The 26,993-nt window shown below is 40.4% G+C and overlaps 1 protein-coding gene across 1 annotated transcript; it reads left to right on the plus strand.

The window, feature by feature from the left end:
• ITM2B (integral membrane protein 2B) lies at nt 1-26,612 on the plus strand. Its single transcript, XM_041407274.1, has 6 exons — nt 1-257; nt 16,979-17,107; nt 19,226-19,432; nt 21,384-21,494; nt 24,568-24,718; nt 25,882-26,612. The coding sequence occupies exons 1-6, from the start codon at nt 159-161 to the stop codon at nt 25,968-25,970; spliced, it is 786 nt and encodes a 261-aa protein (XP_041263208.1). The 5' UTR covers nt 1-158; the 3' UTR covers nt 25,971-26,612.
• Nucleotides 26,613-26,993: the final 381 nt, after the last annotated feature.

A 26,993-nucleotide genomic window follows, 5' to 3' on the forward strand; every position in this document is an offset into this window, starting at 1 on the left:
CCTCCTCCTCCTCAGCCGCCTGACAAGGGGACGGGGGCGGCAGCGGCGGCGAGGCGGCAGCGGGGGGGTGGCAAGGTAGGGGACAGCCCGCGAAGCTCTGCCGGTGCGGGCTGCTTCTCGTCCTCGTTCTCCTGCGTGCGGGGTGCTGAGGACCGACCATGGTGAAGGTGTCGTTCAACTCCGCGTTGGCGCAGAAGGAGGCGGCGAAGAAGGAGGAAGAGAACAGCCAGGTGCTGATCCTGCCGCCGGACGCCAAGGTGAGGGCGGCGGGGGGACCGACCCTCCGGGGCCGGCGGCGCGGGGAGCTCCGCTCCGCTCCGCTCCGCGCGGAGCCCGGGGAGGGGAGCGCGGCGGGGACGCTGCCGTGCTTTGTACGCCCCTTGCCCGCGGCGATGGCCCCCGGGCGGGCCGGGGAAAGGCTGCGCAGCGGTGCGCCCCGCCGCCCCATCAGCTCACGCTTCTAAAATGGCTGACAGGGCGAGCTTCTCGGCTCCTCTTCTCCTGACTCCGGGGATCTCTGTGCTGGTTCCGTTTTTCTGTTTGTTTGGTTGGGGGTTTTTGTTGGGGTTTTGTTTTGGAGGGGTTTTTTTGTTAGCCGCTACAACGCTTGGACCGCGGCCACCTCGGCTTTCGGGGCCGGCTGCGCGCCCGCTCCCGCAGCCCCCTGGCTGTGTCGGGCCGGCGGTGGGTGCTGGTTTGTGTGGAGAGGGAGGGTCGTGCCCGCTGTTCCCCACGCTGCGATTCCCTCCGGCCGCCCAGCGGGGCCCGGCCGGCTGCTGGCGAGCTCCCGGACCCCGGATGCTCCAGGGCAAGGGAGCGCTTGGAGGGTGAAGTTGTGGGTTCGGCCGCGCTTGTGCCGCAGCGTGTTCGCAGAGCCTGGTGGTTGTGCGGTGCAGAGAACTTCGCCTCGGAACTTAAATAAAGGAACAAAGAGCTGCCTCCCCCCGCCCCAAAACAGCACCCAAACTCCGGGCGCTGCTGTCGCCTCCCCTCTGCGAACAGCAGCGAAGCAAAAACACCAGCGGCTTTTTAAGTTTTTGAGTGCAAAACTGCCTAGAATATCAAGGTTTTTGGTTGCAATTTCTATGCTCCCGTAATCAAAACCAATTTTTAATTCGGAGTAGTGTAATTTGCTCTAAGCTCTTCCAGAAGGGAATGAAAACTTGAAAAATGGCCAGCTGCACATAAATAGTATCTTGCTGTTTTCATTTGCTTTCACAGTCTCTTGTTCATCGGGCCTCTGACTTACCAGACTGGCTCTTCAAAAGTGATAGTGTTTATTAGTTTCCTAAATCTTTGTGGTGAATTTCTGTATGGGAGGACAGTATCTGTTCAGTTTGTGGCGTGAAGTTGTGCCCTGGTGCAGGTTTTGCTGTGATTTTGATGGGGCCAGGTTCTTCACCTGCAGAATATGCTGTCATTTCACAGCCGAGGGGAGCCAGAAAGGTGCTTTTAGTGACATGTCCCTGATACAGCAAGTGGTTAAATTTCATGCTTCCGCTGAGCATACTGCGCTTTCAGATAAAACTCTGACCAGAGTATTTAAGTCTCTAGAACAGTATGCCACAACAGATGAGACAGTATTGTTGCTCAGATTGCCTGCAATTATACAAAATCCATTAGGTGCTCGTGTTCCTAGAGGAGTGCTATTCTCTAGGAAGTAGTGGTTTCCCTGAGCCCAGATTAAGCTGTAGAATTCCTTCCTGACCCCAGGTTTGGTGGTCAGTTTGACACCAAGCACATAAGCAAGACACGAGCTACATGTTCCAGAAAATGGGTTCTTCTTATTTCCTTGGAATCCAGACCTGCCCTGGATGATGTTTGTTTCCAGATAGCCTACCAAATTGGGCTTGTTTTTCCACTGCTAAACAAACAAAATACATCTGGCTAATTGTACACTGGGGAACAAATCCTCCCGACCCTGTCCAGATACTGACGGAAGCATGTTGTTTGACTATGATTTCCTTAATGTGGAGCTGCAAATTCTAGCAGCTGAGGATGACCTACAAGATCTGCCTTAACTTTGGTTTCCTTGCCTAGAAATGAGACTTGTAAACATTCATTAACCAGGTCAAAAGGCGGTCTGATCTCACAGTAACTACTTAAAAGTTTTTGCACTGCTGTCAGGGGATGAACACGCCTGAATGAAGCTTGAAACACTCCTAAAATAGCTTGCTAGGAGGGGATGCTCAGTACAGATGAAAATTCCAAAAACAAGCGAGCGCTCTTGAGGGATGAGTCTTTGACATTCTCCTTGACACATTTCTATCTTTTGTCTGCAGAACTGCAGACCCGCACCTAACAGTGTGCAAAATTCTTGAGTAAGCTTTTTTTGATCTTTTGTGTTTTAAAGCATCAATAAAAGCAGATCTGGTACAGTAGCGTTGTCTGTAGTTTTTGTAGAACAGGCTGTGCGATCCATGCAGGATTAACAGTAATGAAACAAGCACTGCCATGTAGCTCTAGAGGTATTGTGGTTCTTCAAGACTGGGAGCTTATTCTCAGATCTTTGGGTGGTGGGGGGGCAGGTGAAAAGGAACTGAGGGCCCTTGTAAAACTTGATACCTTTGAGGTAAGTGCAAGATCCACTCTTTGAACTTTGCCTTCTCAAATACAAGTGCATTAGAAACAGATCTTCCCCCACCCCTCCACAACTTCAATTGCCTATGCAGCTCTTTGGAGGAACGGGGAGAAAATAAACCACATCTGACAAATGCATTATTCACATCACGTCGCTGCTGGAAAACCCTTCGCTTCAAGTGAGGTTTGGAGGCAGTGTGGGAATGTATATTGGAAGAAAGAATTCTGGTAGACTGAAAAAGGTCACATTTCCAAAACAGCATATATGGGACATTTGTTTTCCCTTCTTCTACATTGTTCCTGTAGGAAAATAATTAGATCTGGATCACAAGTGTAAACATGAAAAATATTGCAACATTTTATGAAGCTTGCTTTTATGAAGAAAGTCCTGGAAGGCATTCTGGACTGAAGTAAAGGGAAAACCCTAAGAAGAGGCTCAACAGAATTGCACTATCACAATTTTGTTACCAAGAACTTAAAAATATTTGAGGCAGAGATGCTAGTAAACTAGTTGAGATTAATGAATAAAGCCAAATACTCTGAAATGTCAAGAAAATAAAAATTCATGGAATGAGCTTTTGGGCTAATTCTTTGACAGTCTTGTTCTGCGGCTTTTCCCAGCACAGTGCCTTGAAGACTGCCGCTCTGCCATTGCAGGATTACTCTCAAATACATAATCTTCCAAGGACTTAGCAAAGAGCATTTGCAGCTAAAATATGCTGATGATGCAGCATAGAAATACTCTGATTTTGCCAAAAATTGCCCAGTAACCTCTGATGCATATAATAATCAGAAATTAGTCAGGGAAGGTAAGACAGGAAGAGGCAAGAAGAGTAGGGGATCTGTCACGGAAACAACGTCTTAAAAAAAAGGTTTTGCAGAAGGCAGTGGTCTTATGCTTTGGAGTGTGTTACTTAAAAAGGAGTTGAAAAATCTAGAGTGCTAATCCTGTCTCTGCATAAATCACTGCTCGGTATTATGGCATGTAGTGAAAGTGTCTCCATAATTACTGTAGGCAGCCATTACAACTCTGTTTTTGTTGGGGTTGTACTTCTCTGCCATAATTCTTGGCCAAAATGCGGAATACTCCTAGTGAAGGGTCTTAGGCCACATTTCATTTTCCATTTTGCTCATTGTCTTTACAATAGGGTGTTTTATGACCCAGTTTCCCAACAAACAAACAATGTGCGGTCTTTGAACATTTCTCCCTACAATAGATCTTTGGAGAGCCAGAGATGGTTCTGAGCATAGCTGAAGTCTTCAGACATTTTATAAAGGCCATTCAGTAGATGGCCTTCCCAAAAATCTTCGTGCCCTCAGTGACTCAGCCTGTTGCTCCCTTCTGCCAGGTTCAGTGGCAACCTTTTAAAACTTTTTCTCTTTTTGGGGTGCTCAACATGACGCATCTTTGTCACATCCAGCTTTGTTCACAGAAGCTGTGGATTCACACATATGTATTGTGGCTGGCCATTGGATAACTGCATGTGCACAGTGTTCAGTGTGAAAGTGAAAATGTTAAGAATTCTAAAAGCAGCAGCTTTCTGCATTTATTCCTTATAAGAACATTATTACTCTGACCTTTAAAATTAACCTTTTTTTCACTTTAGCTTAATCTTGCCTAAAGCATACTGAAATAGACATTTTTTTAACACAGAGTGAAGGGATCCAGCTAGGAAATGCTGTTGAGCAACAACTAGTGAGCACTATTTTGCTGTGTACAAAAACCCTCAAATTTTTTGTAACTGGTGTTAAATGTTTCTGAAATAAAGGCATTAACTTTACAGGTTTTTTTTACATATATATATATATATATATATATGTATACAAAAGTTACTGTATCCACTAAAAAATAGTCTTTTGCTTATTATTTTGATGTCAAGAAAGCAGGTTTTCCCACTTCATGAAACGTCCCTGTAGCTGGGTGGTTTAGCATTGTTTTGTTTGGTTTTCATTTCTTTTTTTCTTTCAGGAGTTTCCATATTCCCATTATAGACTTTCTCCAGCCAAATTTTTATAGGCCTTGCACCAGATGCCATTGGGGAAAGAGCAGTCTTTGTATTTTCCTCTGTTTTCTGTGATGCAACTAGGTCATTAAACCAACCAGCTTCTGCTATCTGTCAGAGCATTGTGGAGATGAAGACATGATTATTTAAAAGATGACCAGAAGTAAAAAATCCTAAAAGTAAAAAGGGTAAATTCTAAAAGTAAATTGTAAAAGAGGAAATTCTCTCCCCCTTCTCCCAGATGTTGCTAAAGTTTTAATGAAAATCCACCAAGCCATAGATGAAAACCCTCCAGTTTCAGGCACAAAGAGTACCCAGGGCTCGCTCATTCTGTTATTTTATTTGACTGAATGGGTACCCAAAAGCATAAATTAGGGTAAATTTGGGTTTTATTGAACAAAATTTGTGTTGTTAATGAGGGACTTCTGCTAAGAAAAGAAGCCTTGTGGCTGATACCTTCCCCTGCATTTTTTTTCATGATGAATTTGTGCTACTGGTTAAGTAGTGCAGCTTCCTGAACATAAGGTAACTGTGGCCTTGACACTTTTGGCTCCTAACGCTCTTCCTTAAAGGCTGCCAGCAATTGAGACAATACTAAAACACAAGATCTCTAGTAGTTTGTGATGCTCCTTTGACAATCTCTTGCTATTTTTAAGTGAGTTCAGGGATTTGGAATTACAAAATCCAAAATGTGATCTGGAAGAGCTGGTGTCATCCCCCAGCAATGGGCATGAACCTGTGGGACAGAGGAGTTCTGTCAGTGCTCCGTATCTCACTTTCTTTTCTGTCTCTCATAACCTCCTGACCTGGATAACAAATTCAAAGCTGTGGTTGAGAAATACAGCCATTTCCCAGAAGAATTATATGTAATGTTTCAAACAGGATGTATTCTGCCAGACCTTTGTGATAACTGCTTCATCAGTTGTTTGTATCATTGACATTTTTGGCTGACTGAGCAAGAGCTGATGGCTGTGCCATACAGCTCGTGTGAACTCAGAGCAGGGTTGACTAGAGAGACAATGTGAATACTTTCTGCAGTTCTAAATAGTTTCTCTTCAGTTTCCCAAACTTTCACTTGGCTGAAACCCCTTGCCCTAAAAATGTATTTGGAGAACTTTTTTTCCCCTTAATACCATCATATGGAAGAGTCTGTAATTAGATGATGCTTTAGTTAGTGCAGTATCTAGAAAAACTATCCTGCACTGTAATGAATTTTTACAGTAAATGCCAGAAGTACTTCTCTTCTGTTCACTCCTGTCTTTCTGTGCTGCAATACTCTTTTTGATAAGCCTCAAGAAACTAGTTTAGATATTAATGTTGCATAGCAGAATGAAGAATACCACTTAAACAGAGGCTGTTGAAAGTTCTGTTCAATGAGAAAGATCAAGCTAAATTAGTTAATTTCTGAAGATGTGGATCAAAATGAAAAGCTGAGCTTTCCTGTGAAAATCATTTGAAAGAAAATTTTCTTGGAATCAGCAGTATTTTCAAGGGAAATGGTTTTGACTCATTCCATTATAATGAATATTTAATCCAACATGTGAGCATCTAGTTCAAGGAAGGTTTAATTTTAAAATGTAATGTGTATATATGTTTTTCTTCTGTTAAGTATTTTAATGGAGTGTTTGCAGTTGCAAATGTAACCTAACACTTGTAGTTTCACAGACTATTTTCTATTTTCAAATCTATTTTCTTTGTTATTCATGTAGGTTTTTTTCCTGGTTTTTTCTTTCTTTAGTAAATATTGATGCTATTAGTCTTTGGGGTGGGGAGTATGTAGGATGGTAGGCATACTTACCTCCAGTAATGTTTTCAGGTAGTTGTGGTTTTGGAATATTTGTCAGCTTTATTTGTATTTTCTAGCCAGTAGCCAGTAGCTACAGGCATGAGACAGCTCTTCACAAAAAGAAAATAGCCCTCTCTGTGACCCTCAGGAAATACTTTCAAACACAAATACTGCATTTTAAAGTCCTAGTAATTTTAAATATTCTTTATTCCCTACTTCCAGAAACATTATGACATTTCTAAAATGTAACTACAGCTGGGATAAGTAATTATGTGTTTTGTTACTTATTGCACAGATTCCTTTTTCTTTTCCCTATTTTTTTTCTTCCCTTCCTCCCCTTGTGCTATGATTGACAAAGGTTAGCATTATCGGCTTTTAGTCTCCTGATCTGTATGAATAATACAACATTCATTTTCTTCCTATTTATGTACTGCTTTTTATCCTCAGTGGAAATTACTTTGAATCTACAGATGAAAAGCATGCTAATTTATAAAATTCGGATATCTGTCCTAATTTTACAGATGTGGTAAACCAAAGGAATGAGATAATTAATAAGATTGAGCTATGCAGTGAAGTCAGAAATGGTTTTGTGGCAGACATCATGTGATCTAGGTAGGGTTTGGGCCACAGCGGACATGCAGAAAAGCACTAGGTCGTTCCTGAGTGATCCATGTGTCATCTACAAGCAAGGGTCCTCTGTGCAACAGCTGTACAAAATTCATCATGACAAAATGCCAAAGTCATATTTACCCAACAGTTATTATAGAGATCCCGAAAAAAAAAATTGATATCTTGTTTGTCCTTTCCATGTAGTGTCAGAGTGTGTGCGTACACAAATATTTTTCTAAATTTTTCTAAAGTTGATATATTATTAAGTATGCAGTACATATAATTTCATGTATATAAACACACATAAAAATAAAACCCACAGGCATTTTAAGAATAGAGTTCCTTGAATGCAAGTCCTTGGTTAATTTGTGGTTGTGTTTGTCCTAGTGTTCAGCAAACCCCTGCTTTGATGGCAGCTTTCTGCTCTTTTGTGGGTAGAATGAGATGGTGGAATGACTGTGAAAAAAGAGGAGGCTGGAGAGATCATAACTGGGAGGGGTCAGTGATCTCTGGAGTGGATCTCACATAGTTGCTGAATCACTAAGGCCTGTTTATTTATTTATTTATTTAAAAAGATAACGCCTACACAGAAATAGAAAACCCTTGCACTTACACATTTGAAAATGCAGCAGCCTTTGCAAGGTTGTGAGGCCAAACCTGACTCGGAGGCTGCTGCACAGTGCAGTGAGCAGTTTTGGGAAGCTCTTGGTGAGGTGTTTGAACGCTGGCCAGGTCTGTGATCCTGCAGGGTCTGATGCTGCCAGGTGCTGGGCACTGGAGTGTGTGCTCCACTTCAGACTTGGAATAGTCTAACTGCACTGAAGCCCTTCAGTTTGTTACAACAGTTTTGTCTAGAAAGAGGGTATAATCAAACGTCAGCCTTCCAAGGTCAGCTCTCCTGTGCTGATACTCATAACTGCTACAATTAAATGCTATTCTGTATTTGCATATAGAATGGTTTCCACTCAGAGAACTGTGCTTGCTGTTCAGGTACTCTGCATTCTAATTCACTAATACATGCATTAGCAGATTGTGTGTGTTTGAGGACAGGGCTGCCATTCACAAGAGCCTCAACAGACTACAGTCTGAACAAAAATGGGCTGAACAAAATCTCACGAGTTTCAGAAATAGCAAATGCCAAGTCCTGTACCTGGAGCAGACTCATCCCAGCCATCAGGATACACAAGGCACCACCTGGCTGTGAAGCTGCTCTGCTTGAAAAAGACCCAGGGCTTCTGGTGGACAGTCAGCTGGATGCTAGTCACTGGCATCACTGAAGGCTGAGAGCTCTCTGGTCCAAAAAAAACAGCAACAAACTGATGCAAGTCCAGCAGGGGCCACGACAATAGTCAGAGGCTGGAGGTTATACCCTGTGAGGAGTGGCCAAGGGAGCGGGGCTTGTTCAACCCAGAGATGAAACTGCTGCGGGGAGGACTTAACAGCAGTCTCCCAGTGCCTGGGGAGGTGACTGAAAAGACGGTGGTCATAAATTTAAAAAAGAGAGCTTCTGACTGATAGAAGCAAAATATTTTTCAGTCTTGAGGAGAACTGAATGCTGCTGAGGAAATTACCCAGAGAAGCTTTGAAGTGTCAGTCTTAGCGCTTTTCAAACCCTGACTGGTCAAGAGCCCTGAGCAACCTAGACAGGCTTCAGAGTCTACCCTCCTTTGAAGCAAGACTACAGACCTCACGAGAGGGTTTTGTGATGCTGGATTCTGCTTTTGAGAGAAACTGAGACACAGCCTTTGTAACTTGCTTGAGATGACATACCATCTGTGGCTGAACTGGGAATAGAGTTATTAAATTCCGAGGCTCAGTGGTGCATATGTGCATGCTAATGAGATCTCTTGGGTGAAAGAGCCAACGCCACTTGGGAAAATAGCCTTGAGAGAAATCTGGGTTAAATTCACATAGCGTTCCATCGTACTGCTGTCTGACAATCAGGCAGTCGTAGGAAAAAAGAAATTTCAGATATAAGAATTGAGCAGGGTGAGGGAGAAACGGACTGGAACGATCAAGGTCAAAGAGATAATTTAGTATTGATCCATTTAAAGTGGAATAGGAACCTTCTAAGTTCCTGTTTTCAAACACTGATCTCATTCAGGATAAAGATGAAAGAAATACTTCATTAAAGTTATAGATTGATTTAGTGTAGTTTTTGTGAGTATGGTAGAATGTAAGTCGTTTGTAGGTCAAAAAGTGCAGGTGGGTAAAGCATTTATTTTGGCAATGTTTAAAAGTGAAGCATTTTTCAAAATTGGACAGTTTAATGAAATGCCACGTTTGGTACGCTGTAACTGTAAAGAGTGTGGTGATTTTGTTTTCTGAAAGCAAAATGCATTCTGAAGAATGTCCCATATGACTTCTTAGGCTTGAGGGGTTTTGTTTAAAAAATTAATCCTTCTTGCCAGATACCTGTGCAAGGTTTCCACCTGCGTGTTTTGGTCTATCACTTGCAAACTTGCACCAGAACACTTCTCTTTCCTTTAAATATGTGAGAAGACTTAAGTATGGAATGCAGAACAAATTTCCGTCATTCCAGTTTGTGGAAATACGTAGAGAAATTCTGCAACATTAATATATTTTCTAAATAAACGTGATTTCCACCCTGAGCATCCAGACATTTAGAGGCAAGACATTTTCCAAATGTTGTAGGTTTTGTTGAAGTTTTCATGGCAGGGAGTGTGGAGAAGGCAGAAGAATTATAAAACTCCAAAGCGAAAGTAAAGGATGTGTGGAGCTTTATTACTTGTCTAGCACAGACCCTGCACTCCTGGAAGTCTGATTTTTTTTTTTTCCTTTAAATGAAGGAAGCGGTTAGAGTTATTTGTTAATCCTCATCCTCTATAGTATTATGTTACTTAAAAACTGTAGATGTGTATCACAGAATGGCTGGCATTGGAGTTCATCTGGGCCAACTCCCGTGCTCTAGCAGGACAGCCTGCAGCTGATTGCTGGGACCACCTCCAGTCAGCTTCTGAGTGTCTACAAGGATGGAAGGCTCCACAATCTCCCTGGGCAAGCTGTGCCAGTGTTTGGGGTCATGCAGTAAAAGAAGTGTTTGATCATGTTCAGTAGGAGTATAAGATGATATTATGGTCCTGTGGTGCTAATATCTGTACAGAAGAAGTCCCAGGAAGGCAGTCCTTGCCCTGAGTGTTTGCAGTGGAAGCGCGGGCTAGGAGGCACAGGAGTGCTGTGCTGGTTGATGTGGCAGACCAAAGTCCTGTGGCCATAGCCCAGCTCCTCTTCACCAGAGTGTGGTGATGAGTGGCTTATCTCGGGGCAACGGTGAAGGGAGGAAATGGAGATAAGGTGTGCCCAGTTACTCTGCATGAGGCAGATACCAGAGAGCTCTGCTTTGGTGGGGAAAGACACAGGGGTCTTAGACATAGGATAAGTGCCCAGAAAAGGAAGCTGGTAGGGCTTGAAACGGGACAAAGAGGAACAATCTGGGGAACACAGTTTGAAGAAAACATCAAATAGAGTGTGTGGTTAGTTGTACACTTGCTGTAGACAGCCTGGGATGAGGATATGGGCAAAAGTGCAGGTGAATCACCTTTCAGGCCATTTAAATACCCTGTCACTTTCTAGTCCATGTAAGACCAGAGCTAACAATGACTCATCTTAATGCTACTCCAAAATTTAACCAAAACAGCTATTTGAATAGTTAGAGGCTTTTTCCTTCTTTACCCATCCTCTTTAATTGTTGACTGCCATCAGGGTTTTGCAGTCTCTTATCTCAGAAATGAAGGCAGTGTTTAGGTAAATCAGGATTACTAATGTTGTTTAGGAATTGCTGGATTGCTCTTCAGAATGTGCTTCTTTTGTTGTCCCTCTATCACATAGCTGTGGATGAACTGCTGATTCCTGTCCTTAACATTCACTTTACAGTTGTAATATTCCTTTACTTCCTGGAGAAAATTTGAACTTGTCATGTTCCAACATGTTTCTGAGTTTTATTTCTTGCTCCTCTACTCTTGCCTGTTTTCCAATTTTTGTTCTTTCTTCACCTCTGTCTCTCCCAATACTTGCAGCTGCAGCTACCTTCCTACCCACCAGCTCTCATTCCCCTTTTAAGATGATCTTGAGCTGGCTGCTTATACTGGTGTTTTTATTCTGTTATAGTTACAATGTTTGAACAATGAAATGAGTCATTTGACAGACACTGTATGTTTTAATAAAACTCTCCCATTATTTCGTCAAAGATGACATTCAACCAATTAAAACAACCTTGGACTTTGAACTTGTAAAGCTCCTGGAATTTAGTTTCTTCTTACTTCTGGATTTCCTAGTGCTGCCTAAAGGATTTTGTATTTACAATACTATATCAAAGACCATATACAGATGCGAGAAATAGAAGAAGAGGTTAATAGTACCAACTGCCTAATGGGTAATTCCAATTGATTTATCTCCTTGGTTATTCAGGCTACGTGACTACAGCAAATAGGAGCACAACTGAGGTTGTGTTTTCATGTTGTTCTTTAGGCAGAGAGCCTTTGGATGGACAAGTCCCTGTCCGTCGTGACCGAAGAGCTGTCAGTGCTGGCACTGAGGGGTTGCATTGTTCAGATATCAGCTGTATATAAGCAGCCATAGCTTATTTTCTGGACAAGTGAGAAGTCTCTGAAGCATCTATTGTATATAGAGTGGTTTTTTCCAACTAGCAAGTTAAAAGATGACTGTACTTAAAATTTAAATTTAATTTTATTAGTAAGCATAGAATTGCTGTTTTAGAGGCAGATCAGTATGATCGCCTTCTAGATTCGCAGCATCTGCCAAGTGAGGAGTCTTGCAAAAGCCTGCCTTAATTTCCCATCTGCAACAAGTAATAAATAGAATACCAGGCTTGGAGCAGTCTTCAGGCAGGAATACCATCGAAGGAATGCAGAGCTCTTTCTAAGTTAAGTTTGTTTTAAATTGACTTTCTTTTGTGAGGATTTTCTACAGATGTCATATTTACAAGTCAGAGCAGGCGAGCCTGACCAACAGAATTCAGTTTATACAGCCATTGGTCAGTATTTTATTTAAAGACTTTTTAGCTTCTTTCATTAAAAAACACTTGTAGGGAGTCATCATTAACTTCCCTTCTTCCCCTTCCACTAATTAAAGCTGCAGTTGGTCAGTCTTTGCCTTCAGGAAACTCAGTCTGTCCTACTGTGTTCTGTCCATCCATGTGAGCTAAGTGGCACAAAGAGGACCTTGGAGGAAAAACTGTTCTGAACAGCTTCCAGCCAGTTCTACCCACATTAACTGTAAGCTTTTATATATGTGTTTGTGGATATGTAATAGATGTTATTCTCACATGCATAATTATGGATGTTTTGTGTATTATGCTGCAGACATTTTTAGTAATGTTTGTAATACTCAGTAATGCTCTGCATCTGGTTTCTCTGTGGATCAAAGACTGTTTGTTTGTTCCAAAAGACATCTCCCCCTCCCAAAATTATTTTTATTGCAATCTTATCTATTTTTAAATTTGAGACGTTCTCTTTTGCATAGCTGTCCAGCAGTCATACAGTATTCTGGACTTCCCACAGCATGTTGTTCGTCATATCTAGTTTAGATAGATGTGTCCTTAATTTCTGCAAAGAAACAAGGTCTGATAATCCTCTCACTCATTTTAATATGAACTAGATATATGCTTGTAAGTTTATGGACTGCTTTACTTTTATAATGTTAAAGCAGATATATTCCACTATGTACAAAAAGCCACAAGGGGAAAATCAAGTCTAATTATACACATTTGTGGCTCAGCATTGGAGCTTCTTGGAATACAGTGATATTACCCCAAACATGAATTTGGCCATTCTAAAATAAAGCATTTATTAAAAAAAAAGAAAAAAAAATGACCATTAAAATGGAACTGAAAAGAGGAAGAGAATATATGGCCACTAGCCATTAATAAGTGCTAGTGTTTGCAGGTTTATGGGGTATTAACTTTTTCTTTTTTTAATTTACTAGTATTTTTTTAAATTAACTAGCAGAACAGTTAATGCTAATTGTCATAAAGGTGTTCTTGTGCACATCTCTCTGTAGCTGAGAGTGTTCTGATAAATAGTTTGTGGTATCATGTGCCCATCTGAGAAGTGTTTCATGGTTTTAGTAAGAAGGCAGAGAGCAGTTTTACATTCACTGCTGTGGTCACCAGTGAAGGGACCTGTTCTGAAAACTGCAGTCATCTTGTCACTTCTTTGGGAGAAGATTTGATTCTAGATTTGAATCTTGCTAGCCCCAAATAATAGAGAATTTAATACTTGTTTTCTACCTGAAAGGATATTATTACTGCAGAGCTTGAAGCTATTCAGGTTGGGAACTCCTGAACCGTTTAATTTCAACACCGTAGGATTTAGTGTACAAGTGGCAGAGGGATGCTTCTGTTTCATGTCTTATCCATGGGAAATAGGCTAATCAAATGTTTTCCAATTAGAACAATCAGCTCATCAAGGGAAAGAAGCCAGTTTTGGGCCTGCATCCAGTTCCTCTTAAGGCATTTTGCATCAGAGATGAATTTTGTGGCATCACCTTAAGGCTGAGAATTCACAAGGGAGTTGAAAGTACATGGGGCAGGGATGAAGCAGAAGAGAGGAAAGAAAGGGGCCAGGACAGTAATTATTTATTATTGCTCACAGAAGTAGAGAGGCGTATTTTTAGAGGTCAGTCTTCACCTCAAGTACATGATGCTTCCTTTTGTGAGATACCTCTGGCAGTGGAAAGCTGGCCTAGAGAAAAATTAGTCATTGAGGCTGCAGTCTCATGTTGTGCTCTGGCTTCAGAAGTCAGCGCTGCTGCTGGGGAACAAAGTGCAGTTGTAACCGTGTGGGGAGAAGCGCTAATTCAGCACTGTTCCTCTTAGTGGGGATCTGCTTTCACTTAATGGGTTTTTTTTCAGAACATGAGTCACCTGGAAGGAGGGTGAGCATCCATTGCACTTCCTTCTTTTGCAGTGCAGAGGGTCAGATTTTTATAGCAAGGGACAAATTATTCTTTTGGGTCAATGCAGCCCAAACGAAGCTGTTATGGCAACAATACAAAAGCTTAGAGAGCTTAGCCATGGATCAGCTACATACATAATTTGGCTTCAGTAAATTATTTGTAATATTCTAATTTAAGCTGGTTTTAAACTGCTTGATAATGTACTTAGTTTTCAGGCTAGGAAGTAAATTCTTTATTCTCTTTCAGTAGCATAAAATCTTTTCAGTGTTGTCAGTTTCAGGTTCTACCTGTGCTAAGGTGCCATGCTTTCATTCATTCTCCTAAGCAGAAGCCTAAACTGGGCTTGAACTCTTGATGTGAATTTAATGGGCTGTTTTTGTTAGGCTGGGGATATATCAATGATAGGCAACTACAAATACAGAATAGCTTAACGTGCCACTACAAGGGACAGCTTCAGAAATAATGATAGCCTTTAACTTTAATACAACTCTTTTAAAGGATAAAAGAGTTGTATTAAACCCATTGTTTACATCTGTCATCTCTTGTATCAGAGGAAAATTATTTAAGGTGGAATACTGATAAACTTGTCTTTCAGGTTCCTCCTAGCATGCTTCAAGAGTAAAAGTTACTTTCTTTTTTTTCCTGATTATTTTGGTGGCTTGTGGAAAATCGATCTGACATTAACCCCCATTTCCAGGTAGGTGTTCATACACTGTGTGCCTTCCTCACCATTTCCCAGGTGCATGTTTTCTTTATCTTTCTGGACTTACAAAATAATGAAAAAAATGGAAGAGGCAGTTATTCCATTAATGGGTTATTCTGGTTGAAGTTAAAAAAGGTGTGGGGGATGAAAGCAGGTCTAGGAAAGAATAAAGATACTGTTTATATTCTTCACTAGGGAATATTTTGATATTGTATCCCAAAGGCAGTTTGCTATCCCTTTTTCTGGCATTAACTTGGAACAGTTTAAGTGACTGCTATTACAAAAAGTTTCAATCAGGTGTCCTGTGTGCTTTGAAATATCTAGGGAAATAGTTACCTAATCATACAGGGCAACATAAAAATAAAAATCCTTGGTTTACCTGGTTTAGATTTATAATTGAGATGCTTTATGGAAGAATCCACAGTGACTCTCAACATGACCCGAGAGTTAATTAGATTAGAATGGGTATTATGTCCTATTCTCAATCTTTGTAAAGAGCCAGGTTAAAAATCAGGCAGCTAATTACACTGAATTCCTTAAATAATAGTATTCTAAAAGCGTTAAAAAGTTGTTTCTTGTCTTAACATTGTGTATTTTCAGTCTCCAGTGAATGTTAATTTGCTGATTTCACTTTGCCTTGTGATGTATCCCAGAAATGTTGGTTTGAAGGGGCCTCTGGAAGTCATCTGCTGCAGCCTCCCTTTAGAAACAGGATGGTTGCCAAAGCAAGATTAGCAATGGCTTTCTCTAGTTGAGTCTTGAAAACCTCCAAAGATGGAGATTTCACAATCTGATTTACTGTGGTATTTAGCAAGGTAAAGTAAAATAAAATGTGTGAAATATCTTCAGTTTGACTCTAAATATTTCTGAATCAGATTTTGGCAGACATTGCCTGGAAAAGAAGCTGCATTGCCACTTCTGTATGAAAGGTAATTGCAGTGTACTGTAAAGGTGGGTTTCACATCACTTAATTTTAGCTGCATATGAATTAGGTACCTACTTCGTTAACCAAGGAATTTCCCCCTGTAATCAGTGAAAATAAGTAACTGCCTCCAAAATGCTACTTACCCTTCTCTGGGATAGCTGAGTCATTCCCAGGAAGTGCCACTTTCTCCCACCATTTACAGGGAGGGGTCCCTTTCCATTTGGTGTCAGACTTGCTTCAGCCAGATAAGGGGAATTCCTTCCTAAATGGGCCAAGGCAGCTGGGTACTGTACCCAGACCTTTGTTCAAGTGGGGTATCATCTTAATTAGCAAATGCAGCAAAAAGACCCAACACATCAGGCAGAACATTGGCTAACAACTATGGCTGTCAAAGCCTTCTAAAGCACTTCTGTCCTGCTCTTGCTCAGTTTTCTGGTTTGGTGGGTTTTTGTTCATTCAGTCATAATGATTTTGCCCCGTCGTCCTTCTACATTATTGTTTTGTGGTTGCAAAGGGATAATGAATTTCTTTGTATTTATTTGAATTCAGGTGTTTTCCCAGGATTATCCTGGCTTGGAACATGGTAGCTCAAAGTTGGGTTTTTTATTTTATTATTATATTATAATTACTGTTATCATTATTGTTGTTATTATTTTCTTTTTTACTCCATATATGAGTTACACAAACACTTGGGGGAGGAGAGAGCTTTGTAATGTGGCTGATAGAGGAAAGATTTTGCAAGCAGCAGTTTATTGCTTAGGATGCCTGTGGGGACTGCATGGTTATGCAAACTAGTGCCCTAAAGGGGAAACATCCTGTCATGCCTTCAGTATTACACGAACAACAGATAGAGCAGAAACCTTCCTTAACAACAATTTACAAAGCATCTTTATATTTTTTTTCATTCCCACCCTTGCTATTCTGCCAGCCAAGTTGTGGTAAGGACTGTTTTGTTCTGATGGAACAACATAGGAAAGGATATATTTTGCTCTTACTACCTTTGATCTTTTGTTGGTTCTTTGGGTTCACATATTGCATATACTAAGGTAAAAAAGAATCTGACCTTTCTGAGTTGACTTCCTTGCTCTGCTGTTGTTGCTTGGAGGTTGCCTGAGAATGCATATTTTTCTGTCTGCAACCTGGCAAGTGGCTCACTGTGTCTTATTAGGTATTTCAGGAGAGTTTGGTACATTTTTCTCTTAAGTTTGCTGATTTAGTCAGTTATGATGGCATTAAAAGTACAAGTTTTACTAAACCTCAACTTAAATAGACTTGTTTTAAATTTTACCAAATAAGCTAAGTTTCTAAACACTTGTGCTAAAGTGTGTACAGCCTTTTCTGGTGGGTGCAGTGTTTGTATTTGCTGAGCCTGAAGTATCTGCTCTCTTACCTCCTTGGGAACAGCGTGTTGAAGGTCCCTCTCTGGTGCCTTGCAGGACCCTGAGGACCCTGTGCCGGTTGGACAGAGAAGGGCCTGGTGCTGGTGCATGTGCTTTGGATTGGCCTTTATGCTGGCTGGTGTGTTCCTGGGTGGTGCCTATCTGTACAAATATTTTGCATTCCAGGTAAGTCACATACTCATTATGAGAGGGCTGTTTTTCTCTGTGGGAAGAGGAGCAACAGACTGTTCTTTTTGTGTTACATTTAGAAGAGGAGGAACAGACTAAACCAAAGGAAGTAAACTATTTTTTCTTTCCAAAACTTCATGTTTTCTAAAGGCTAGAGTTTTACCTTCTCTGAAGTTACCTATCAGCAGAGGAGGGCAGAAGTGAAGCTGGCAAATAAAAGACAGCAACAGTTTTGACAACCTCACTTTGCAGAGAAAAGATTGTATCTAAATAGGACTCGGGTTTAGGAGCCCCAGTGGTGTCCCAGATTTTTATCTACTCTCTTCTTTTTTGCAGTGCCAAATACTGGAGGTGGATTAACCCCTTGAAAGCCTCCTTGTTTGATCCCAGTTTCCTAACACATGAGGCACTGCTGATGTACAGGAAAGGAGCTGCTTGTGAAAGCACCGTGGCGATTCTCCCCTATCCTAGCCTCCACATGGATAAGAAATATGGGCCCTGCAGGGACTTGGGAAAAGCACAGTCAGTGTGGTTTAAACATGCCCTGTCAAGTCTAATACACACTGACAAGATTAGTCCTCTAACAAAATGTACTTTCAGTCTTTTAACAAATAGCACTGCTGCAAGAGAAGCTCTGTGAAGGCAGCAGTGCCAGGGAAGTGGAGCATTTACCTGAAACATGGGAGATCTGAGTTAAATACTGTCTCCCTTGGGGGGAGTTGTCACTGGGCAGTGCTGGATGTGCCAGGCTGTTGCCCAAGTGGTGGGAGCACACCCCCCCTGCTTCAGAAACTGCTGGGGTTGCAAGATCACAGAGCCAGAAAGGGAGAGGGTAAGCGAAACATGAATCTCTCTAGCCCACTGGTTAGAGCACCTAATTACAAGGTAAAAAATTATGTTCTTGTCCCTGATAGCAGGACTGTTGCTTTTCCCCCATTTTAGTGGCTGCTAATGTGGAAAGCCAAGTGATTAAACTTAAGAAATTCTAGCTGAACTTGCAGTTTGTAGTCTATTTGGCTATCACATTAACCAAATTTACAGGGGATAAGTAGTGTTGTAAATGATGATGCTTAAACAGTGCAGCTCATCCCGGTGGGTGGATTAACGAGCTGAGGAGCTGAAGGCCCTTGTATTTCTAATGCACATTTCATCCGTGCTTAGCACTGGATGCTCCACCTTTCACCTGCCAGTGAGAAGAAACTGAAAGTGCCATTTAATTCAAACCTGTGCTGCTTGTTTATGAGTCTGATCTGCATTAAAGGAAACATTCAGGAATTGAGCTGACATTGCACTGAAGACACATTTTCAGTGTAAAATTTTTAATTGATGGCATGTGCATATGCAGAGTTCTATATTTCTAAAATTATTTGGTGTGTAAATTTGTTACATGACTTCCTCTCACTCAGAACTGTATTTTACACTTCACTTAGGTAGCCTGCCACATGTACTGTGGCAGTAGGACACAAATTAGTTATTTCAATTTATCTTTTTACCTTTTTTGTCTCTTAAAACTGTTCAAAAATTATTTTATAAACTGACCTTCCGGACTCTTGAACTCTTGTAAAACTAAGCAACTTCACAGAATAGTTGAGTTTGGAAGTAAAGTCTTGATGTCATCTAGTCCAATCCTCTACTGCAAGCAGGACCAAATTTAGAGTTAGACTTGCTTTTTAAAGGTGATTTGGATGAGCAGTTTTAATGGTTTTATTCGTAATTTTGACTTTTAATAATTGAACAGGTAGATTTAACTGTTTAGATTTAAATTAGAATTTAATAATTTTACAGTTAGATCATAATTTAATAATAATACAGATGCATATAGGTGTAGGAACTTCATTATCTTTCTAAAAATACATGGAAGACTGGATTTTTAAGAACCTGCTGTATGGGATCCTGTTTTCCTTGAATTCAAGCGGAGAACTCCTTCTGGGTTGAATGTAGTTGAGGTTTTAGCCATGGTCCTGTTGTTGATAGCAACTGGCTGCTGCTTTGGTGTATGAATGAAATTAAAGGCAAAAAATTTCATTTAGTCTGACAAGTTTTTCTTCAGAGAATATTACTTTTAAACTTCTACGTTACTGATGTTTTTGTTGCTGGGTTGTTTACTATTTTTAGCAGGGTGGTGTGTATTTCTGTGGAATAAAGTACATTGAAGATGGCTTAAGTTTACCTGAGCCTGGGGCAGAGGCTCAGACTGCTCGCTACCACACAATTGAGCAAAATATTCAGATCCTGGAGGAGGAAGATGTTGAGTTTATCAGTGTGCCAGTCCCTGAATTTGCTGATAGCGATCCTGCTGATATTGTCCACGACTTCCACCGGGTAAGAAATATGTCTGAAGAAGTTGAAAGCATTTAAAACTTGAAAAATGTCCCCCCTCAGTCATCCTGATAAATATACTCATTTATTATGGTGAGGGAAAGCAGAAGGGTGGAGGAGGCAGCAGAAATGTTTTGATCAGCAGCAGGCTGCAAGCAGTTATTAACTGGGCATAAAGTACAACATGATAGAATCATCATCAGGTAGTGTGCAAACCACCTTTTGTAAATACAGTTCTGTTTTTAGAAAGGGAAAAATCTTGGATCTATTTGCCCTCCTTAGTATGAGGAATGAAAGAGAATATTGTTGCTCTGCTGAATCCACTGAGCCAGAATTTGACCAGCTGCTGTGGTGCCAAGGGAAATTTGGAAAGGGCTGAGGTAGCTTTGACATCAGCTTGGAGGGGCTGATTGCATCTGATGTCACTGGGTGTGTTCAAGCACTCCTAGAGGTGCTCTCCTAGCATGGCTCAAACCCCCAAAGCAGCAGCAGGAGGAGAAGGACCATGGAAGACAGCTCATTTTCCACATGCCACAGGATGCCAAAGTTTAATTTCTTTGTGCACCACAGGCTACTACGATTCCTAGAGGCAGTGAACTAGGGTTTCAAAGCTATCTTCCTTTTTTGGAGAAATAACCTTGATTGATAGAAATCATGGTAATAAATTTCGTTTAAGGCAGTTGACAGGCCTACAGCTCTCAGTGTTAAGAGCAGCTGCAAAACCATTAGAAGCCTTCCTTCTCTGTATCAGCATGGTTGGAGCTGTCTGATGGCAATGAAAAGTTGTACAGCTGGTTTTCAGGAAGCTAAATCTCTGTGAACAGTTGAAGACTTTGCTGAACAGCTTTTTTTAAGCTAAGCTGAAAAAGAATAGGGAAGTGTCCTATTTTTTTATGCGAACTTCAGAGTTTAAAGTGCTATCTATCAAATATTCATAGCCAGATTTGGAGGAAAACATTGCTTGCTCAAGCTATGTAATTCAAATAGTATTTCAGAATATATTTAGAGACCTTCTGTTAAGAATTAGAATAAATACTCCAAAGAGGGAAAACTAGAAAATGAAAAAAGAAAGAAGCATCTAAGAAGCACGTAAGACCAATATAATATTAAAAATTTACTTTTGGATTTAATAAGTTAAAGGCTTTGCTCTAAAGGTCAGTGCAAGGGTCATTTGCCATAGATACAGCACTTGCTCCATGTAATGAGATTGGCTGCACTGATGGTTGCTGTCCTGGCATCATTTTGACTGCTGGGCTCCTGGTACTCAGTATTTTGTATACATTCACAGCTTCAGAGCTTTCAGCAGCTAGAGATAACATCTTCTTTAGCAAGAACAGGTGCAGTAAAACACAGCTCAGTGAACAGAGCTGCAGGATTCATCAGGGTAATTCCCTGGGCTTTTTATCAAATAATGGCAAATACTGCAGTTCAGGTCCTGTATAAAGATAATAATTCAACTATAATAATCATTAACCTTGCAAGTCAGTCATATTTTTGAACCTAAAACTACTTTTGTTGCATTATCTGTAGCAACTTTTTCTTTCTGTGTTTTGTTCTTACAGCAGCATTTTCTCTGTAGACTATAACAAAATATAAAAGCATGAAGATTAGAGCTAGGTTTTTACCCTGTTGTTTCACAATGAAGGCACTAAGCATAAATGAACACTTTTCTTGTTTCTATAACAGCTCAGGTACACCTTTGTTGATTCCTTGCATGGTGCATTTGAGTTCCTCATGGCCTGCTGCCTTGCCCAAATCCCTGTTGAAAATATAAATTCTCATCGAGGCTGCCCTTTGTGCTTTTACTTGCCCTTAGATTGGAGTTTGTTGGACAGACTTTACAGTGAACAAAAGAAAATTTGAAGAACAGCACAAGGCAATACCAGTTCAGCAACATCTGTTTGTCAGTTTTCTTATCTTGTTGTTTTAATTAAAATAAATGTTTTCTCAATAGAGACTCACTGCCTATCTTGACCTTAGCCTGGATAAGTGCTATGTGATTCCTCTGAACACTTCAGTTGTTATGCCACCAAAAAATTTCCTGGAGCTGCTCATCAATATCAAGGTATGATTAAATCACAAGTAATTTGTTCTTAAGACAGGAACAAACAGAAGTTTTTTTGTTTTTTTTCACTTCTGCAGAACTCTGACATTCACAAAAGGCTCATGATCACTAGAGGTCTTTGCAAAGAGAAAAAAGTCTGTAACCTACTTAGACAATGATCTACAATCATGAAGGAATCATTAATTCAGAGGAAGGCAAAAAAAAAATCTGATTTTCTTCAGTCCTATAAATTTGGCTGACAAAACCATGTAAATGTAGTGTAGCGGGACTCTTTGATAGTAGTCTGTGTTTTTTAATTTGTAGTCCATTGTGACTGAAGTTTCTATAAAGCACTGGACTAAGACTGGTTAACTGAGAGGCACGGAGTAGATAAGACTGGGAAATGCTTTTTACAGGGGCATTGTTTAAAGCCTGGGGTTGGCTCCCACTTCGATCCAGTGGCTTGAAGGTGATGCACACACGAGATGTGTTGGATCTGCTGTGCCCTTTATATAATGTATGCTTTCAGTTGCTGATTTAAATAGTACTTACCTTGGGTTCTGGCCTTCTGGTTTCTTCACAGAACAGCAAAATAGTCCAGTGGGGAAGAGAGCTGATGAAATGTGGCTAAGGTTTGGGGAGAATGTTTTAATATTTTGCTGGGCTTTTGTAACTTTAGAACAGTTACATCATCTTTGGGTTTGTATCTTTCAAAAAAGGCTTTGGAATTAGGACTCCAGGAAACATTTTAGCCATCTCTGAGTGGTTTGTATGTATAAATAAATTTCATGTGAAAATTTACCACAAGTAAGTCCTTTGCTGCTTTTTTGCTTCCTATTTTGAGACTGGCTATTTAACCACATTTTCATTTCCTGTACATAAGGATGATGTGGTGTCTGTAAAACTCAGTGACCCCATTTTTTTTAACTTTGTCTGTGCTATTTTCTTTCCAATTTTAGATCACACAAATTCCACTATTAAAATCTGTTAATTTCCTAGTTTGTCATTGGTACATAATCAAATATGCTTGGTTTACAACTAAGAGGATAACCAGGCATCACATATTTTACTGAAAATCTGTGCAAAAGCAAACAGTTTTGATAATTTTCCCCAACAGTAGGTGCCCTAATTTTATGAGACATCTGCTTAATTCTCATTGTATTAACAAATGCTGTGGGCATTTGATGTCACAGAAAATCAGGCTAAACGTTTGTAACTGGAATTTAGAAAACTATGCTGCAGATACATAAAGTGAGTAAATACTGTCCTGCCGTCACACTGGTTGCACCAGCAAAAAAAAATATGACATTAATATGTTATATTAAAATGAGCTCTAAATACATGCAGAGGGCATTTTATGTACATAGAGGAGCTCTGGGCAGTTCTGGTGTTTAAGAAATACCATAATTTTAGCCTTAAGTTCCACATTTCTATATATTGATACAGTTTGCTTCAATGTGCAGACATGAAAGGCTTCCTTTGTTTCTTCAGGAAACAAAACTGAAACCCAGATATATTTGCTCATCCACCTCATTCCTGCTGCTGAGCCAACTGTCTAATTTTAACTGTGCACAGTGCACAAGGATGTCTCAAAAATTATGATATTTGTGGCTGTGCTGGATCCCAGTGCTGGGTAATTGCTCCTGCAGCAACTGTGCAGAGGAGATTCCTGCACTGAGTTTCCTCTCTGCCTGTGCCACCCAGGGAGGACTGAGAGGGCTGGATCTGGGGTGGGCTGGGAGGTCCTGTGGTTTGGAGGGCATGAGCCCAGGAGTGTCCTTGCAGGCTGCCCCCCAAGTCCTCAGCACTGCTGCCCACCCTGCCAGTGCCCTGCACTGCTGCTGTGCTCTGGCACTCCCTCAGGGCTCCTTCCTGAGGTTCCAGGAGTTAAGATGCAGTAATTTGCAGAGATTTTATTACAAAATAATGAGTGGTGTAATTTGGGAGAGTGATGTTTGCTAAGCTGTTACTTAGAGAAAAAAAAGTTGCTGTTGTTTTCTGCACAATATATATTGAAGAAAATATTCATAGTTTATTCATTCATGAAAAATTTAAAGTGAATTTTATGCAGTCCTTTCTTTACTGGGAATAATAGCATTTAGTCAGCTTCTCAACATGTCACTGGAGCTGAAAAGATGATCTTGTTTCACAGTGGAAATTTCAAGTTGTTTATTGTCACTAAAAAATACAGAGATCTTTCACAACAGAATCTGAATTTGTTTTCACAATAGCTGATCATTTTATTTTTAAAAACAAGGAACACCCTCTTTACACTGCTATAAATTAGAACCACTCTTAACAAGATTTCTTAGTATTTTTAACAATGGATGATTATTTAATAGCAGCGGTAGAAAACTGGCTGGCAGCTAAGTGTGTGCATCTTCAGCCATGTACAGTGAGGTGTGCACAGAGCCAGATTCCTCTGTGGCAGAATGATCCTGGAGGGTCTAGAGAGGGCTTGGAAAGCCTTTGTATGCCATCATGGCTCTCCTCTTTTTCAGTGTATTGCCTTGAAACACCTGATGTCCCACTTTGGCTTTGCCATAATTACTTACATAACTTAGAGGGATAGATGATCTTGTCTTGGCTTTGGTTTGAGAGCAGTGACCCACGCTGTGAATAAGTTCAGGGCTTCCCAACCCCATGGACTGCAGCTGGACCATACTGCAGCTGGCCTGCTTCATCAGCAGGAGTGCCTCCATGTGGATCATGGTTCTGCCAACTCCTGCTTGGGAGCTGTTCCCATTGAGGTCTGATGGGCTGTTATTAATTAAGTGAAAACTTTGGATGATAAGTTCTGGCCTGTGACGGTGGTGGTACCCCTAGAAAAAAAGCCTGCTGAAAGCTGATGTTACTGTAGCAGGACGGCAGTGGGTGTTAGCATCAATGGAAGTTCTGTGACTTTTTTGCATGTAATTGTTACATGTTTCTGTACTGCAGTAAAGTTTGCACATTTAGAGTGAAAGTCAGTGGATAATACATATTTTGAAATAATTTGAAGATATGTTGAAGAAAAACACTGCAAAGTGTTTCTTGTGTACTCAGACCATGAAGAGATGGCTTTTGACAGAGCTGTTACATTTTTGTTCAACAGGCTGGAACATACTTGCCTCAGTCCTATTTGATTCATGAGCAGATGATTGTTACTGATCGCATTGAAAATGTGGATCAGCTGGGATTCTTTATTTACCGCCTCTGCCGCGGCAAGGAAACCTACAAGCTGCAGCGCAAGGAAGCCATGAAAGGTAAACGCTCCTCCTGCGGTCTGGTGTGTTGGCAAAAGCTTCAGCGACGCCTGAGTGTGTTCAGAGAAGACTCTAATTAAAGCAAGCCTTGCTTATTGCACTGACCCGCTCTGTGGGCCTCAGTGTGTCTGATATTTTCTTGTGTAGGTGTGCAAATAAGTCGTGTCATGGTGCAAAAGTGCTCGAGGCCCCAGTGACCTAGGAGTGCCAAAATATGTGTGTGTGTGTGTGTGTGTGTGTGAGTGCATGGGTGTCTTTTCTGGAGCTCCAGCTTTCATTGATGCTGTTCTTCAATCTTGAACCCCACCTCAAACCAAAGAAAAATCTTTGATATAGGAGAAGCTTTCGCCTTGTAGTCCGAGTACGGAATTGCGGGTTCTTTTTGTCATTAAAGCCATCTATACATTGTTACGTGTCTTCCTATTTGTGTCAGTGAAATGCCAATAAGAGCTTGTCTTCACAGGAAAATTATAGTGCTTGGTACTTTTTTATGGAAAAATGGCTGAAAAACATTATTTGGAAGAGTGTTGAAGAGCTGTTAAATATTGCCTTAAAATTTGCACTCAGATTTGCTTGGATTTGCTTTTTGGTGCTTTGGTTTTTTTGCTTTTTGGTTGTTTGATTTCTTCTTGTTGTGTAATCTGCATGTGGTGTGCAAGTGCACACCAAAGCAGTTTAATTGCTTGCGTCATATTGTGAGACCTGGCTGCTTGGGAAAACAAAGAGAAGAAATACAATTTATAAAAGCAATTTAGATTGATGTTTGAAAATGAAAAGGTTTTAATAGCAAAATCCAATTAAAAATTTAGTATGTTTATCCGGTAGTAATAAACATCCCCACAAGCATTTTTACAGATGCACAGAGAGGGAGATTGGGAACTGATCTGAGTTAAAAACTAGCCAGTAGGGGGTTTTGGCAGGTTGGTTTTCACTAAACCAGTACTGGAATTTGGTTCACTACACTTTCAGGATCATTCCCTGCTAATTGATTTTCAATCTCTGAATATGTATCTGTGTGTGTTGTTTTGTTGGAGTGGAGAGTTGGAGAGGGGTAGTTCTGATTTCTGGTGACATAATTATCATAGCAAACATAAAACTTCTGTCTCTGATGTACCTCAGCCCTTCTTCTCTTGACACTCTGTTGTTCTTTACCAATACAACAGGAATTCAGAAGCGTGAAGCCATCAACTGCCGAAAGATTCGACACTTTGAGAACAAGTTTGCTATGGAAACACTCATCTGTGAACAGTAATGAGGAATAGTACTGTTACATGAGATTTAAAAAGTACAGTATGACCCCACCCTTGTATTGTGTGCAGTGATTATTTTTTAAAATCTTCTTTGATGTAAGTAGTGGACAGGGCTTTCTTGCTGAACACACCTTCCATACTTCTCATCTCATGACACATGTAAAATCAATACGCTTTAGTTTTCTCCTTATTTTCAGGTGTGGTGTTCTTCTTATATTTGAATAGGAATTGTATAAAGACTTAGTTGCTAGTGCATTTCATGTGAATCTCGAATGCTAGGAAGAAGAAGAAGAAGAAGAAATCTTTGAAATATCCACCAGTTTTTAAATAAGTAAAATTGAAAAAAATGACTAATGTACAAATGGACTGCAAGAGCTACTTCTAACTGTAATATTATCTGCTATATAGTTTGTTACAGCATATAGACAAACCTGTATTTGACTCTCCTAACCAAGTGCAATTTGTTTTGTTCTTAAAATATTGTCATATTTACCTTTTTGAGATTGATTTCTGACTCGATGTTTAAAAATGGCGTTTGCTGTAACAATCTTTTAGAAAATTAAGAAGTAACTTATGTTACTAACTTGTATATAATCCATGTATGTGCAATGGAAAATAAACCTTATAAACCTGTTTGTCTAAAAGTCTTGTGTATTCTTCTGGATTCCAGTGTAATAATAATCTAATAATTTACTGGATTATTTTTAAGAATAGACTACAGTATAATTAATGCATTTTACTTGAAGTGGTGTTTTAAAGATAGAATAGATGGCTGAGAAATGAAATATGAACAGAGAAACGTGTTTTTCTGTCCCTTTTCAATTAAAGGCAATACTCTGCTGCTTGCTGAAATTCTGGATGGGTATTTGCACAATACATGTGATCAGAGTGGAGACCCAAAGCTGATCTAACATGTTGGTAATGTCTGAAATCCCTGTCCTGCATATTTGTCAAATGATGGGCATCATCCAACATACGCTGTGAGTCAGGCTGACCCAGCTGAGACCAGGAATGTTCACTACCTG

This window comes from Onychostruthus taczanowskii, unplaced genomic scaffold (assembly GCF_017590055.1).
Source record: "Onychostruthus taczanowskii isolate IOZ18803 unplaced genomic scaffold, ASM1759005v1 scaffold26, whole genome shotgun sequence".
NCBI classification, from domain to species: Eukaryota; Metazoa; Chordata; class Aves; order Passeriformes; family Passeridae; genus Onychostruthus; species Onychostruthus taczanowskii.